Genomic DNA, 18,470 nt, shown 5'->3' on the forward strand with positions numbered 1-18,470 from the left:
AACGCAATAACATTGAAATATATTTAATAACAAGTAAAAATTAAGAACACTTCTGGTTCAATGAAATAACAAATCAACATGTGTAAAATGTAATGCAAAAGATTAGTAATATCTCTGTAAAACGAAGCATAATGCCGTAAAAATAATCGTTTCATAATGTATATGAACGGATATATAAAACGGTTGCCATGGTATATGTATGCACTTCGTGTATTCAGAAAACAATGTAATTTTTTTTACTTCATGTTTCTTTTATAATGTGCAAAAGCGTGTGTTGCACTGGTCACAAACGAAGACAATTTCTCTTATTGATGTTTCCTTTTTACATGCCTACGAAATTCAGAATTGGTCTTGAATTCCTCACCACCAATTTCGCACATTCGAAGTGTACCCATCTCATGGATTGAAGTTCTGGGGCTTGATACCTGAAACAAAGGAAAAAATCTATATAACAGAGTTTGGAATTAGGGAATATGTAAGCGGGTTAATTGAATTCAGGAAACGTCGAATTTATATTGTTACACAGGATTATAAAATGATGATAATTTCTCACGTGCTTTATAGGTCAAAATGGCCTTATATATCCTGGATACGAACAGTCAACGTTACATCTGTCGTAAGCAAAGATTGGTGATTCATGTATAGATCTGTTATATTGGTTCAATTTGAAGGAGATAGCGAATGAATACTTTTACAGTAGCAATTGTCGTCGTTGGAAACTTAAACGACGATGTAAATTGATAACAGTAAAAAAAAAATTTCAAAATACACCATGGTCATGTTGGAAATGTCTGAGAATCTAATAAGCTACATTAATCAAACTAAAATGTGATAAAGTGAAGTCGAGATTCGAAAATATAAAGGATTTTGAAAATAAATATAAAAAGAGGGTCCAATCCTGAACCAAAATCGAGGTCCAATCCGGCACGTTTATCGTGGAAACGACCACAGTCCAATCCTGCACATTAGCAAATGTTCAAGTCAAGATATCTATCTAACCAAGGCAATTTAAGGGGCAAATCGCATACACTGGTTCAAGTTTTCATCAAAAGATATGTGCAGAGTCTATTTTACCGAAAGTATCTTTCTTAAAATGCATGAAAACATGATTAGAAACATCTTCGCCCGCTTCGAACTCTATCGAGGCAACATCGTCAACTTCGATCAATGAATTTAGAGTTGTACGTGTACATGAGTAAGAATTCCAACAACCAATCAACTTAATGATGCCTCCCTGGCCAGGCAGTGTTTTAAATTCATAAATTCGTCGTCTAATAAGTCGGTAAAACAGGGCCGTAAATTAACCTTCAATTTGGAGGAGGCAGGAAATTAGGCGGGGGTCTGGGGGCCGCCCAGGCCCCCAGACGCTGAGCACATTTTGTGCACACTGAACACGTTTCGTGCAAAATCCTTGATTCTAGGGCCTTCTAAGATGTTACTTGACTAACTCATTCTAAAAGAAAGATTTGGAATGCTTTTTAAGGGAGGTATCATGTTCTTAGTTATTGGAAACAACATAAATTCTAATGAACTTTAAATTTTAATTTTTTTTGGCTCAAAAGTTGGAGGAGGCAGCTGCCTCCTCCGCCTCCATGTAATTTACGGCCCTGTAAAATGAAGAGTTTTAAGAGCCTACATTTGTTTGGAAATGCCGTCTGCCATCTTGTTTTGTCCAATCCTGCACACAATCATGACAATGATATAGTAGATAGAATTGAAAATAGGAGAGACGTCTGTAAAATTAAGCTATAATTTTATTTATACGACAGTCTGCAAACTGTTCGTCATACTGTATGTTGACAAATCCTATAGAAACGCTTTATGCAGACCTCGAGCTTTGAACCTTACAGGTAGTTTATCTTACGCTGCACCCCAACGGCCGACTCTCAGATGGATTTACCAGCTAAATCCCAGGGACAATTTCTTTGTCCTTATTAAAGCCGTGGTCCATATTCTCTGATAAACTTTGAAGATAAAATATTACATGCAAGAAAAGTGCAAAGTATGGAGAATTTTTAATCATTTAACCCGTGTTGTGAGGACTGAGGTACACTATGAAGATAAAAAACAGTATTCGGTAGTGTGAAACGGAAAATCGAGCTGCTGAGCATCGTGCTGTCGCTGTTTTCGGAGATAATTTCAGTTTTGAAAATATATGAGGAAATGACTACCATCATTACAATTAGTAAAGATATCGAGGGCAAAAACATTAGAAATGTAAACATGAGGCAATGGATGCGGTCCTGTCATGGTTTTGAGAATAAATTATCGTATATAAGAGAAAAATAGTAGACACATTTAATTTAGCATATTCCCCGAAAGTGCAAATAAGCAGGATTCTGTTCACAGTGTACCAGTCTGATTAAAATCAAACCTCTCACTTCGCTCGATATACGGATAGTCGCACGCAGTGAAAATAATCGAAAATGGACGTAAAATAAGCGGGGAAGGCAGTTGTCCCGGGGGATGGGGTGGCGGGGAAGGCAGTTGTCCCGGGGGATGGGGTGGGGTGGGGTGGGGATTTATGCGCTTGTTGTGACACGCAAAACGTCAATGACCATTCAACCTATTATACCGAAAAAGATATATATATATATATATATATATATATATATATATATATATATATAATATATATATCTAAATGTAAATATATATATATATATATATATATATAACTAAATGTAAAGCTTCTGAAGATTTGAAATGAAAGCGCTAAAGCTTTACTAAACGTCTTCGTGTATCTTCTTTTTTTTTTTACCTATATATATATATATATATATATATATATATATAAATTATACAGTATCCTGCCTAAACTTGTAAACTACTATGTATTTAGTGCATTTTCATGCGGGAGAATTACTTTTAATGAATCAAGGTTGTGGTCTTTTGTTTAATTTCAACCAAAAAAAATCATCCATTAGAATTTTGGATAGGTAGAACCTGAAAACGTCAGGTGTTGTTATCGAACACGTGCTAGGCATTAGAGATATATATGTCTTTGATACAAATTGCTACGTAATCTTTGTAACCTGTCTAGACTTCACATTTACAGCCGTCAAGCTGGTAGTGCCAGAGTATTATTATACAACAGTGTTATTGGTGGAAGAGTGTTATTGGTGTATAACAACGTCCGATATCAGGTCGCTACACTAGAGAGAGATGAATCGGAATTTACAGAACGGACTGTAAGTATTTCATTGTGTGCGTATTAGAGTAAGGCATAACAAATAAAATGAATGAATAAAAACAAACAAACAAAATGCAAACCAACTTAATCCGCATCGGCTTGTATTCGCGACTCACTGATGGTAATTTTGACGTAGACTATCGCAATAACAAATTTCAAAATCTGTTTTAACGAATTTAAATTTGAAAATACATGTATGTATTTTAGAAATGATTATATCAAAAAGTCAAATTCGACATACCCGGTAACGGTTGTAAAATCGTTGATATCAAATTAGTATATGATTCGTGAACAGAATTGCAGAAATAGTAAAAATAGATTAAATAGTTTGAAATTATAATTTTTTGAATTCATTTACTTGGATTTTAATTCGTTAAAACAAATAAATACAATCTGTTAAAACGAGTTTCGTGATACATGTAGTTGGACGAAGATGTCGCCGCAAGATCGGTGCGAATTAAGAGAAAATTTATTATAACGAATCAGGCAATATAATATAACGAATTTCAGAATTCGTTATTTCAAATTATGAAATCCGTTATTACGAAGTCTACAAATTTGTTATAACGAATTTAACCCGTTATAACGAATTTTGAAGTTTGAAATGACGAATTCTGGGCTGCGTTCAAGATCGTAGCGGCTACGTAGGGCTCGATAGCGCTACAATCTTGAAGGGTGTGCTAGGCTAGCCCTACGTAGGAATAACAAGCGTTAATTCATACAGTGCGTTCAATATACCTAGATATCTAGCCTAGCAGCTACGCTAGCCGCTACGATCTTGAACGCAGCCCTGAAATTCATACGAGTATATTTTTGATAGGCCCTAAACGGGCTACCGTAACATTACTTTAGAAGAAAAGATATTTCTAAAGTCAAAGTATTTTACAGTCGCTCATCTTCACTCGAAAATACAAATTCAAAATGATGTTAGCTATAGAATCTGGTTATATGAGAGTATAGTCACACCATAATTCTGTAGAGAATGAAATGTTTACACATATTTCGTACAATGAGAAGAAAATATAAATATGAATATTATATATTATTAGGCAACTAAAACTTTTTTGTCGAAGTAATCAGAAAAGGTTGAAACGTGCAACTTTAATTTGTTTTATTCATTATAATTTTAATCTTTTAAAATTGGTTTATCATTTTAATCCTTAAAAATTGGTATATCAATTTAATCCCTGGAAATTGGTTTATCAATTCAATCCTTAAAAATTGGTATATCAATTTAATCCTTGGAAATTGGTTTATCAATTCAATCCTTGAAAAATGGTATATCAATTTAATCCTTGAAAATTGGTTAATCATTTTAATGTCGATGTACTTATTTCTCGTTTGAACCCAAATCTACATTGTTAAAAAAAAATAATAATCACTAGTACTGGCCTACCGCCTGAATCTTCTTATTGTAGTATCAGCTTAGATTGATTGATTGATTGAGGTTTTACGCCGTTTTGGCAATATTTCAGCCATTATACGGCGGCTATCAGTTTAGAATTTGGCTGCGTCTTTAGTACCAATAGAAAGCACGGGGGCTTGTTCCCATTAAAAAAGTAAACAACAGCTACATTTTGGAAAGTAAGCATTGTTTACATTCTTTTTTGAACAGGAGGACCATTTGTATTATATATTTATTTATCTATTCACCAATCAAGGACCCCCAGGGGGCATATACAATTTAACAATTAAACATTATAACTACATGATACAATATACACATGTGTACCATATACACATTCTACATTGACATTGGTCTCGCGTTGGCTTATATATAATACTGATTGAAAATGCGCTGTACAACAAGAATGCTATATGGTTAGTAAAATAAAACAATATTATAAAATGTTGTCACGAACACAGAGGGTATCAAGGGACGGTGCCTTTGCCAAGTCAATCAGATTGTCAGTCTTGTACCCCAAGTATTCGAATATTTGAAAGCTACGGAAGCCCATTTAGGACCTACCAAATATATTTTTGAATTTGAAATAACGAATTCCAGAAATCGTTATTACAGATTTAATTTGTTATTTCAAAGTTTTAAATTTGTTATAACGGATTAAATTTGTTATAACAATTTTCAAAATTTATATTAACGAATTAAATTTGAAAACACGAATTTTAGAAATGGTTATATCAAATTGTTAAATTCGATATAACGATTTACGAAATCATTGATATCAAATTAGAAAATAATTCGTGATAGCAAATTAGGAGTAAGAATATATTAAATAATATGAAATTATAGATTTTTCAATTCATTAAATCGGGTTTGGATTCATTAAAACAATTTAATAGAATTTGTTAAAACAAATACTCAATAAAATGTAGTTGGACGAAGATGTCGCAAGATCAGACATCTGATCCCACCTGCATGTTTGCCCATCTCTTAATTTTGTATTCCTTATAGGAGTTGTGAGATTGATCACTGTTAATTATTTTCACGTTTTCATCAGTACAAGTTTTTAAAAATTTGTTGTAACGAATTATGCAATTTGATATAACGAATTTCGGAATTCGTTATTTCAAAATGAATTCTTTATTTCAAATTTTGAAACCTGTTATTACGAAGTTTAAAAATTCGTTATAACGAATTTAATCCGTTATAATGAATTTTAATGTTTGAAATAACGAATTAAAATCGAAATAACGAATTCTGAAATTCGTTATTTCAAATTGAAAATATATTTTTAATAGGTCCTAAATGGGCTTCCGTAGAAAGCGACAAGGAGTAGAATTATACATACAAGTATAGTTATACAACCCTTAGTATTCTATATTCCTGTTTTTATAATCATTATACTGATTTGTTTGAGTATTTGTGCATTTTCATTTGTCATGAGCCAGATCATTATTCATGTTACAAAAGTTCTTACAGCAGTTATATATAAAACCTTTCTTTCCTCCTTATTATGAGAACATGACAGTAAAAATGTTTTTCATCATCAAGTATATTGGTATTACATCTAGTACAGTGTCTATCTTGTCTAGGAATGCCTTGATATCGGCTCTTTCAATATTTAATCTATTAGCCGATATGTGAAAGCGTGTAAAAAGTATTAAGCAAGAGTTATCCCCCGTCGTGATAGAATTTTAACGCGCTTCATGGAGTAGGGGGCCTCCGTGGCCGAGTGGTTAGAGCATCGAGCTCAAAATCACACGGCCTCTCACCTCTGGTCGGCGCGGGTTCGAATCCTGCTCGCGCCGGAAAGTGAGAAAGTTTCCCAGTTTACTTTCGGAAGGTCGGTGGTCTCTTCCCAGGTACATTGTATCTGGGTTCTCTCTTCCACCAATAAAAACTGGGCGCCACCAGATAACTGAAAAATTGTTGAGAGTGGCGGAAAACATCAATCAATCAATCATGGAGTATGCGGGCGTGCAGTGTTGTAGTTTATACCCTTATGTATTTTCAAAACTGAAAATGTTTCTAATGTTTTGCCCTCGGTAATAATCATGATAACAATTTCCCCTAGAACGCGCATCTTCGCTAGCCAAGGGCAAACTTCCGCCAGAGGTCGTTTGCACACAAAACTCTGTGTGTGGAGACGCAAAGGACTACAGAAGCGGAGCGGATCGTACACCCTTGGCTAGCGAAATTGATGAATGCGATACAGTTGTATCTTTTGCTTTATTGAGCGACTTATTGACAGAAATTCACGTGCCTGTGCTCTGACTTTCATTTTTAGGTTATGAAAGATAAGAGTGAAACCCTGAATCGGTTTCCAGTCAGCAGATAATTCATAGATTTAAGAAATTATGTTCATTTTTGAAAATACCTGAGGGTTATGAACTGCGTCGTTTCACGTCGACATATTTCATGAAGGGCGTTCAAAATGAAGATTAATTATTTTCTACTTTCATTTCTGTCGAGCTCTCTGCCGTTAGAACAGACGACATTTATCAAGGTTCATACACGGATAGTTTTTTTAAATTTAATTGTTTGTCTTTAAAATGATTGTGTTCATTAGCTTCTTCTTTCTTTTAAGGTGGCTCACATTGAAAAAAAAATCTCAAATCAGGACGAAATTATTTGATTATGAAAGATCTGATGATTTGTAATAAGTACCGGTACACAAATATAAAAGGAAGAAAATATGCAGTTTTTCATAAAAACCATAATTCTAATTGAATTGATGATATTTTCAAATAATCAGAGATATCTTCAATCATTTGAGCTTATGTTAATATGGCGCTACAGAGACTTATCCATAACACTAGATGTACTGTACTTTCACGTGACTTATCCACATCACTAGATTGTGTGTACAGTACTTTCACTTTCGTGACTTATCCACATCACTAGATTGTGTGTACAGTACTTTCACTATCGTGACTTATCCACATCACTAGATTGTGTGTACAGTACTTTCACTATCGTGACTTATCCACACCACTAGATTGTGTGTACAGTACTTTCACTTTCGTGACTTATCCACATCACTAGATTGTGTGTACAGTACTTTCACTTTCGTGACTTATCCACATCACTAGATTGTGTGTACAGTACTTTCACGACTTATCCACACCACTAGATTGTGTGTACAGTACTTTCACATTCGTGACTTATCCACATCACTAGATTGTGTGTACAGTACTTTCACTTTCGTGACTTATTCACATCACTAGATTGTGTGTACTGTACTTTCACTATCGTGACTTATCCACTGAAGAAAGATTTTCCCCAGTTTGCAGTGGTGGATCCATTGAGGAAATTGTCGAGGGGGTGTTGTGGTTGCAATGCAAGTTTGTACCTTTTCCACTCAAGGAAGTAGAGACTGAAGACCCCAAAATGAGAAAAATGACCTTTGTGTTAAGAAATCAAAGGGGGAATGTAACCCCCTTTAAATCCGTCATTGGATTTTGAAATACCCCTTTAAATCAATGAACTGGAAATTCCATGACGATGGCTTGATTAACACTGAACAACTCAAATTCTACTTCATCACACCGAGAACCCGTGTAATCTAGCTGTGTTGCAGACAACCTTGACCTATGGGTCGTCACTGTCTCGTTAATATTCACGGAATCTAACATTTGGAATTTCATTATGATTTATTATTTCGTTAATTTGTTTTCGTTGATTACACATGCTGGAAATAAATTTTATATTCTGTAATTAGGAAATGTGTATGCGACTCGTCTAAAAGTTTCACTTTGATTTACATGCATGTAATAGAGTATCCATTAGTTGCAGATCGAGCGGAATTCTCTTGTGTGTGTGTGTGGGGGGGGGGGGGGGGGGGGGGTAGGACGGTATACATGTATATACCATCCCCCCCCCCCCCCCCTCAAAGAGGTAGATTCCCGCTACTAACTGTTGGCATATACATGTATATAAGCATCGTGATGATCGTTTTTACCCGTTATACAACTATAATGCTGATAATTTGTGATGCATGCATCCGTATGACCATCAACTCCCAACAAGCCATATGGCCACAGTTTGTAAATATGACCAGGAAATCTGTTAAACTCTGAACGCCTGATGAAAGGAACCTTTTGCTGTGGCATGAGGATATACAGCGTATACCTCGTTTTTTATATTGATTTTAAGATATATTCAGTATCGATACCATTATCTTTTCGGATATTAATGATGTCTTAGCTAAATTCAAAACTTTAAACACACGTGTATTTGTATTTTCCATCGGAGATGGCATGTTAAAGTGAATTTAATGGGGGGGGGGGGGGGTGTCAGGTGAATTTTACACGGATTTTCACGTGAGATTCATGTTAAATGTTAAAGTAAAATTCAGGTGAAAACTTGAAAAGCGATTCATGTGAAATTCACGCGAGACACATTCGCTTGTATATATCGTAAAATATAAAAGATTTGACTTTTCTTAATAAGAATACTTTAACATTGGTATAGATGCAGTTTATTTTGTAACATTTAGACCAATCTGAGCACTGGCTGTTCTCTAACGTACCAACACCTGTCGCGAAACGGGACCTCCATTTTAAAGGTCATATCCGAAAGACCTGTGGTTTCCATCTCTAAATGTCGAGCGTTTGGCGAACAGATAATCACTATTTAAGTTTACGTCACGGTACCAGCGGGCCTTGAATCCACGACCTTCCGGTTACAAAGCTAACACTCTAGATGTCACTGAGTTACCGCGGTGTTTGACGTACTACCTAAAACGAATTGAACTGATTTTGTAACTATAAATGTTACTCCTAGGATTCTTTTAAGTTCACTGAGTGAACATTCGGCGAAGAACAGCAGACACATTCCGCGTATCAGGATAAAACATCGAAGATAACGAACAGTGATTACTTTCATAGTCTCATAGAGAATATAAATAAGAGAAGGGCAAACACGGATCCCTGGATACATCAGAGTTGAAATCAGTTACCTAGGTGGAGTTAAGCATCACCTGTTGACCGGTTACATCCGCTGTAAGCCATATATCTTCATCGGGTAAAAGGAGTAGTCCGTAGTCAAATTCAGAAAGTAAAGAACGACCTAACAATGAGGGGGCGGACAGGGTGAAAGGGAGGGGAGGCAGGGGTTAGAGGGAGAGAGGACCCACTATAACAATGAGGGGGCGGACAGGGTGAAAGGGAGGGGAGGCAGGGGTTGGAGGGAGAGAGGGCCCACTATAACAATGAGGGGGCGGACAGGGTGAAAGGGAGGGGAGGCAGGGGTTGGAGGGAGAGAGGACCCACTATAACAATGAGGGGGCGGACAGGGTGAAAGGGAGGGGAGGAAGGGGTTAGAGGGAGAGAGGGCCCACTATAACAATGAGGGGGCGGACAGGGTGAAAGGGAGGGGAGGAAGGGGTTAGAGGGAGAGAGGGCCCACTATAACAATGAGGGGGCGGACAGGGTGAAAGGGAGGGGAGGAAGGGGTTAGAGGGAGAGAGGGCCCACTATAACAATGAGGGGGCGGACAGGGTGAAAGGGAGGGGAGGCAGGGGTTGGAGGGAGAGAGGGCCCACTATAACAATGAGGGGGCGGACAGGGTGAAAGGGAGGGGAGGCAGGGGTTGGAGGGAGAGAGGGCCCACTATAACAATGAGGGGGCGGACAGGGTGAAAGGGAGGGGAGGCAGGGGTTGGAGGGAGAGAGGACCCACTATAACAATGAGGGGGCGGACAGGGTGAAAGGGAGGGGAGGAAGGGGTTAGAGGGAGAGAGGGCCCACTATAACAATGAGGGGGCGGACAGGGTGAAAGGGAGGGGAGGAAGGGGTTAGAGGGAGAGAGGGCCCACTATAACAATGAGGGGGCGGACAGGGTGAAAGGGAGGGGAGGAAGGGGTTAGAGGGAGAGAGGGCCCACTATAACAATGAGGGGGCGGACAGGGTGAAAGGGAGGGGAGGCAGGGGTTGGAGGGAGAGAGGGCCCACTATAACAATGAGGGGGCGGACAGGGTGAAAGGGAGGGGAGGCAGGGGTTGGAGGGAGAGAGGACCCACTATAACAATGAGGGGGCGGACAGGGTGAAAGGGAGGGGAGGCAGGGGTTGGAGGGAGAGAGGGCCCACTATAACAATGAGGGGGCGGACAGGGTGAAAGGGAGGGGAGGAAGGGGTTAGAGGGAGAGAGGGCCCACTATAACAATGAGGGGGCGGACAGGGTGAAAGGGAGGGGAGGAAGGGATTAGAGGGAGAGAGGGCCCACTATAACAATGAGGGGGCGGACAGGGTGAAAGGGAGGGGAGGAAGGGGTTAGAGGGAGAGAGGGCCCACTATAACAATGAGGGGGCGGACAGGGTGAAAGGGAGGGGAGGAAGGGGTTAGAGGGAGAGAGGGCCCACTATAACAATGAGGGGGCGGACAGGGTGAAAGGGAGGGGAGGCAGGGGTTAGAGGGAGAGAGGGCCCACTATAACAATGAGGGGGCGGACAGGGTGAAAGGGAGGGGAGGAAGGGGTTAGAGGGAGAGAGGGCCCACTATAACAATGAGGGGGCGGACAGGGTGAAAGGGAGGGGAGGAAGGGGTTAGAGGGAGAGAGGGCCCACTATAACAATGAGGGGGCGGACAGGGTGAAAGGGAGGGGAGGAAGGGGTTAGAGGGAGAGAGGACCCACTCATTGTGTTTTAACAGACAAAAGAAACAATTTACAAATACAGAAAATAAAGATTACATTTACAATATTGCGTTAGCCTGTTATATTTATATGTATTATAACCGTTGCAGTTTGTGGGTTGTAAACTGGCATGCAAGCATGCAGTACGCTTCAGTACCCAAATGAAATGCAATTTATCACTTCAAGGGGGGGGGGGAGGAGGGGGAGAGAGCTACCCACTGTTCGTCCCCTCAACAATTGGTAACACCCAAGGTGGCTGGAAAAATTTCTCGCCAAACAATGAACACAAAGCTAAGTTGATTAAGTTAGAATTAAGTAGAAAAGCAGAAATTATGCTGCAAATTTATACCAAATTCAACTCTATTTTGTGTGTGAGAATACACTTAAGTCTGGTGAAGAAGGGTTGTATTGTTCTGTGTATTGTGTCCTAAACTCAAACTGTTAGCATGACAAATTATCCTTCACTGTCTTCACACGCGATCAAAAGGAAACACAGACAACATTGTCTTCACACGCGATCAAAAGGAAACCGACACCACTGTCTTCACACAAGCCAACATATACTAAAATGAACAGGCATAGCACTTTGACTTCGCCACAAATGCTGTTCGTTATCTTAATTTCTTCTTTTGATACATCAAGCAAGATTTATTTCTTATTAAACAATATGAAGAAATGAAGATAACAAACAGTGATTAATCTCATAAATCCTATAAAAATACAAAATTAAGAGTAGGGCAAACATGGATCCCTAGTCATACCAGAGATTGGAACAGGTACCTAAGAGAAATAAGCATCCCCTGTTAACCGTTCACATCTGCCTTAAGCCCTTATTCATGTAACTTGATCAGGTACAATCATACAAATGTACTACAATGAGCTGTAATATTGTCTAACAGAAAGTAAAACAGATATCTTTAGAAAAAAAGTAATTCGCTAAAATCTGTCACGGTAGTTGCTTAGCAACCAAATTTTACAATTAAATAAAAGAATTGAATTATTTGACATTTGTGTTCATTATGGCATATAAATGATCTTGAAAATATACACATGATTGTAATTTACGATTCAACGGTATCTATGCGAGGTTCTAACATTTTGTTCGAAAGACGTCCCTCGTGTTAGAACAATTAGCACATATCAGAACCATTAGCACTTTCAGAAAACCGTGTCACTTCAGGTGTGTCTTGATAAAGATCCCTACTTGCTCAAAAGTCGTAAGCGCCAAACATAGGCCAAAATTTTGCAGCCCTTCATCGGCTATGGCGACGTCTCCATATGAAAGATTCTCAAGAGGGACTTTACATAATATACAACCAACCAACCAACCATTTTATCTATATCTATCGATTGTAGGAAGATATATGAACATCAATATGGTATTTTAAACTTTTTGTGAAATTGGGATATATACATGTATAACCTTGAATACATGACTGTCATGGGCTGTTATGGAATGTCCACTGCATTAAAAATATAAATGTATATGCAAACGGAGGAAATATGGTTATGGAATACAATTAATATATTATGTACATGTATCACTTTTAATAGCCAGATTACACACCGTAATAAGATAAATCACACTATCCACATTTGATAACCAAATTGCACACCTTAACTGAAAACACAGTTTACTTCGCGTCAATTACTAGCATAAATCTGGTTATTTTTGCTGCCGATTAATTTTTAGCGTTTTTTCGAGTCAGTTGGATTCGCAATAATATTTTTCTCAAAAATAACTCTAAGGATTGGTATATACAGTGTATATGCTCCTGCATAAATTCGCAAAAATAATAAACACAAAAATAAATATATTATATTTATTTTTGTGTTTATTATATATAGGCTTTTTACTCATATTCGCAAAAATAAATCGACACAAAAATATCCAGATTTACGGTATAGACTAGTCTTTGTGTGAATACTAAATAGACTAGTTTTTGAATGAATGCTGAATGGACTAGTCATTGTATGGGCCCTGAATGGACTAGTTGTTGTTTGGACTCTGAATGGACTAGTTGTATGGGCTCTGAATGGACTAGTCTTTGTATGGGCTCTGAATGGATTAGTCTTTGTACGGACATTGAATGGACTAGTCGTTGTATGGGCTCTAAATGGACTAGTTGTTGTATGGGCTCTGAATGGACTAGTCTTTGTATGGGCTCTGAATGGACTAGTCTTTGTATGACACTGAATGGACTAGTTGTTGTATGGGCTCTGAATGGACTAGTAGTTGTATGGGCTCTAAATGGACTAGTTGTTGTATGGGCTCTGAATGGACTAGTCTTTGTATGACACTGAATGGACTAGTCTTTGTATGGACACTGAATGGACTAGTCTTTGTTTGGACACTGAATGGACTAGTAGTTATATGGGCTCTGAATGGACTAGTCTTTGTATGGACACTGAATGGACTAGTCGTTGTACGAATACTTAATGGATTTGTCTTTGTACAGAAGAAAGGATTCATGGATCGCGCGAGTTACTTCTTAAGTTACGCTTAGTATGGATTCCAAGTACAGAATGAGTTATATCTGCGATTTTTTCCAGTTGCCGTTGCTTAGTGGTTCGGGTTCTCACTTCACCACCGGATTGTCGTAGCTTAGTGGTTCGGATTCTCGCTTCACCACCGGATTGTCGTAGCTTAGTGGTTCGGATTCTCACTTCACCACCGGATTGTCGTAGCTTAGTGGTTCGGATTCTCGCTTCACCACCGGATTGTCGTAGCTTAGTGGTTCGGATTCTCACTTCACCACCGGATTGTCGTAGCTTAGTGGTTTGGATTCGTGCTTCACCACCGGATTGTCGTAGCTTAGTGGTTCGGGTTCGCGTTTCACCACCGGAAGGTACAACGTTCAATTCTCGATCCAGATGACACGCCAAACTTAAAACGTATTGACCATTTCTTTGCCAAACGAACAGCATTGGAAGTGAAAGTAACAGGTCTTTCAGAAATGACCTAAATGTAATAGTGGAGGTCCTTTGTTTCCATTAAGAACTTTCACTGCTGCGGTCTTAAGCACCAGGCATAGGTCAAAAGTGACACTTCTTCTGTGTTTCCAATCATATACTAGCAGGAGCATGGTTTTTTGTAAACATATTTCCTTCATCTCTATTTAAATATACATTCACCTTTGACCTGTCGAAATGAAATATACAAGGCCTTGTTCGAAGATTAAAACATAAATAAAAACAACCAATCAGAATTGTCTCAGGTGTTTCATAACGTGTTAGTAAAAGAACAAATGCACTAGTATCATGAAACAAAGTTGATAATGAGAGAAATAACTGTAATTCCTGTGGTCACACTAGGATTTTAATATTAGGTTATTGCCAAGCTGAATTTAGACTTTAGTTCAAAAGCTGCAACTGTGACAAACAGTGATTTGTGTTGCAGACAAGTTGTTTTGGTCGAATGATTTCTACAAATGATTTCTGTAGAAAATTCATGCATGGGATCAAGCATTTAATTCGTGGTTGATTAAAACCTAGTTTCTATTTTTGAAGGCCCTCTATGATATTGTCAGAGGGGTACTACTAAACAGAGAACGCTAGATATTGTCAGAGGGGTGCTACTAAATAGAGTACGCTAGATAATGTCAGAGGGGTACCACTAAACAGAAAACGCTAGATATTGTCAGAGCGGTACTACTAAACAGAATACGCTAGATACTGTCAGAGGGGTATTACTAAACAGAGAACGCTAGATATTGTCAGAGGGGTACTACTAAACAGAGTACGGTATATACTGTCAGAGGGGTACTACTAAACAGAATACGCTAGATATTGTCAGAGGGGTATTACTAAACAGAGAACGCTAGATATTGTCAGAGGGGTACTACTAAACAGAATACGCTAGATATTGTCAGAGGGGTACTACTAAACAGAGTAAGCTAGATATTATCAGAGCGGTACTACTAAACAGAAAACGCTAGATACTGTGAGAGGGGTACTACTAAACAGAAAACGCTAGATACTGTCAGAGAAGTACTACTAAACAGAGTACGCTAGATACTGTCAGAGGGGTACTACTAAATAGAGTACGGTAGATACTGTCAGAAGGGTGCTACTAAACAGAGTACGGTAGATACTGTCAGAGGGGTAATACTAAACAGAATACGCTAGATACTGCCAGAGGGGTACTACTAAACAGAGTACGCTAGATATTGTCAGAGAGGTACTCCTAAACAGAGTACGCTAGATATTGTCAGAGAGGTACTCCTAAACAGAGTACGCTAGATATTGTCAGAGGGGTACTACTAAACAGAGAACGCTAGATACTGTCAGAGGGGTATTACTAAACAGAAAACTCTAGATACTGTCCGAGGCGTACTACTAAACAGAAAACTCTAGATACTGTCAGAGGGTACTACTAAACAGAATACGCTAGATACTGTCAGAGGGATACTACTAAACAGAGAACGCTAGATATTGTCAGAGGGGTACTACTAAATTGAGTACGCTAGATACTGTCAGAGGCGTACTACTAAACAGAAAACTCTAGATATTGTCAGAGGGGTACTACTAAACAGAATACGCTAGATATTGTCAGAGGGGTACTACTAAACAGAGTACGCTAGATATTGTCAGAGGGGTACTACTAAACAGAATACGCTAGATATTATCAGAGGGGTACTACTAAACAGAATACGCTAGATACTGTCAGAGGGGTACTACTAAACAAAGAATGCTAAATATTGTCAGAGGGGTACTACTAAACAGAGTACGCTAGATATTGTCAGAGGGGTACTACTAAACAGAGTACGCTAGATATTGTCAGAGGGGTACTACTAAACAGAGTACGCTAGATATTGTCAGAGGGGTACTACTAAACAGAGTACGCTAGATACTGTCAGAGGGGTACTACTAAACAGAGTACGCTAGATATTGTCAGAGGGGTACTACTAAACAGAGTACGCTAGATATTATCAGAGGGGTACTACTAAACAGAATACGCTAGATACTGTCAGAGGGGTACTACTAAACAAAGAATGCTAAATATTGTCAGAGGGGTACTACTAAACAGAGTACGCTAAATATTGTCAGAGGGGTACTACTAAACAGAGTACGCTAGATATTGTCAGAGGGGTACTACTAAACAGAGTACGCTAGATACTGTCAGAGGGGTACTACTAAACAGAGTACGCTAGATATTGTCAGAGGGGTACTACTCAACAGTACGCTAGATATTGTCAGAGGGGTATTACTAAACAGAGTACGCTAGATACTGTCAGAGGGGTACTACTAAATAGAGTACACTATATATTGTCAGAGGGGTACTACTAAACAGAGTACGGTATATACTGTCAGGGGGGTACTACTAAACAGAGTCCGCTAGATATTGTCAGAGGGGTACTACTCAACAGTACGCTAGATATTGTCAGAGGGGTATTACTAAACAGAAAACTCTAGATACTGTCAGAGGGGTACTACTAAATAGAGTACGCTAGATATTGTCAGAGGAGTATTACTAAACAGAGTACGTTAGATATTGTCAGAGGGGTACTACTCAACAGTACGCTAGATATTGTCAGAGGGGTATTACTAAACAGAAAACTCTAGATACTGTCAGAGGGGTACTACTAAATAGAGTACGCTAGATATTGTCAGAGGAGTATTACTAAACAGAGTACGGTATATACTGTCAGAGGAGTACTACTAAACAGAAAACTCTAGATACTGTCAGAGGGGTACTACTAAACAGAAAACTCTAGATACTGTCAGAGGGGTACTACTAAACAGAAAACTCTAGATACTGTCAGAGGGGTACTACTAAACAGAATACGCCAGATACTGTCAGAGGGGTACTACTAAACAGAGAACGCTAGATACTGTCAGAAGGGTACTACTAAACAGAGTACGCTAGATATTGTCAGAGGGGTACTACTAAACAGAGAACGCTAGATATTGTCAGAGGGGTACTACTAAACAGAAAACTCTAGATATTATCAGATGGGTACTACTAAACAGAATACGCTAGATATTGTCAGAGGGGTACTACTAAACAGAGAACGCTAGATATTGTCAGAGCGGTACTACTAAACAGAAAACTCTAGATACCGTCAGAGGCGTACTACTAAACAGAGTACGCTAAATATTATCAGATGGGTACTACTAAGCAGAGTACGCTAGATACTGTCAGAGGGGTACTGCTAAACAGAGTACGCTAGATACTGTCAGAGGGGTACTACTAAACAGAGTACGCTAGATATTGTCAGAGAGAACAATGGGAGGAACCGAATAGAAGGATAATCCGGATTATCCTTCTGAAGGGTGTCCAGACAACTTTGACCTACATAATACCGAAAGGATTAAATGTGACCCTAGATCACCATAAACTATAAAATAATGCTTAGATTTGTTTGTGCACCATTGCCTCCGGCTGACAGGTCGGATCCTTTGAACTTCCGAAACCCATGATCTTACTGTACTTTTTTTCAACATCTCAATAAGTAGCTGTCCTAGTTTTTTTCATAGAAATAAAATGAATGAGAAGTGTACATGTAAACAACGGGGGATGAAAAGACAACAGGGCTGTGCTTATTGCGAAGGAATTTGATAAGGTCCAAAACAGCAGCCAAAGTAAGTGCATATGAAACATGAGTAAAACCATCACTAGAGAATGCAACAACCTCATGAGGCCCCTCATCTGTCACCAAAGTCCAGCAAAACGTTCAGCGTAGGGCTGCATATTACATCAGCTCATCTGGGAACCCCCTGCAGCTAGGAAGAGTTAAGACCCCCTCCAACTTCTGTAGAAGATTAAGAACCAGTAAGACGGCATCCCAGATGACCTCTATTTTGTTACGAGGACGGAAACACACACATATTACATCCCAAGAGTGCATCGGTGTATCAGAATTCCATCTTCCTAAAGACCATCAGAGACCGTAATAGATTGCTACCATCAATAGCCAAAGTCACCAGAAATTCAGGGTTCAGTTGGGTAATGTCCCATCGGCCAGATAGAAATGTGCAAGGAATATTAAATATACTCTAGGATTTTATCGATTTCAAATGTAAAGAGCCCTGCTCATCAGTTTAAATTCTGAACCGTCATACACAGAGTATCTGATGCTCAAAAGTAGAAAGGAAGAAAGTAGGGATGCGATACGTCTGCGTGATCCTGAACGGAACTTATAGAATCCTTTTTAAAAAAACAAATTTACACTCAGTGGAAGCCCTTTAGATATCGAACTACACGAAGTAAACAAACATGATGTGTACATTCTCCTCAAG

General features: G+C 38.7%; 1 protein-coding gene across 1 annotated transcript in view; it reads left to right on the top strand.

The window, feature by feature from the left end:
• Positions 1-3,089: 3,089 nt before the first annotated feature.
• Positions 3,090-18,470, top strand: part of LOC125670754 (purine nucleoside phosphorylase-like) — a 46,837-nt gene continuing 31,456 nt past the window's right edge. Inside the window, exon 1 of the mRNA XM_048906126.2 lies at positions 3,090-3,191. Within this exon, the coding sequence (XP_048762083.1) occupies positions 3,166-3,191 (26 nt within the window). The 5' untranslated portion in view covers positions 3,090-3,165. The remainder of the gene's footprint in view (positions 3,192-18,470) is intronic.

The sequence above is a fragment of the Ostrea edulis genome, chromosome 1, assembly GCF_947568905.1.
Source record: "Ostrea edulis chromosome 1, xbOstEdul1.1, whole genome shotgun sequence".
NCBI lineage: Eukaryota > Metazoa > Mollusca > Bivalvia > Ostreida > Ostreidae > Ostrea > Ostrea edulis.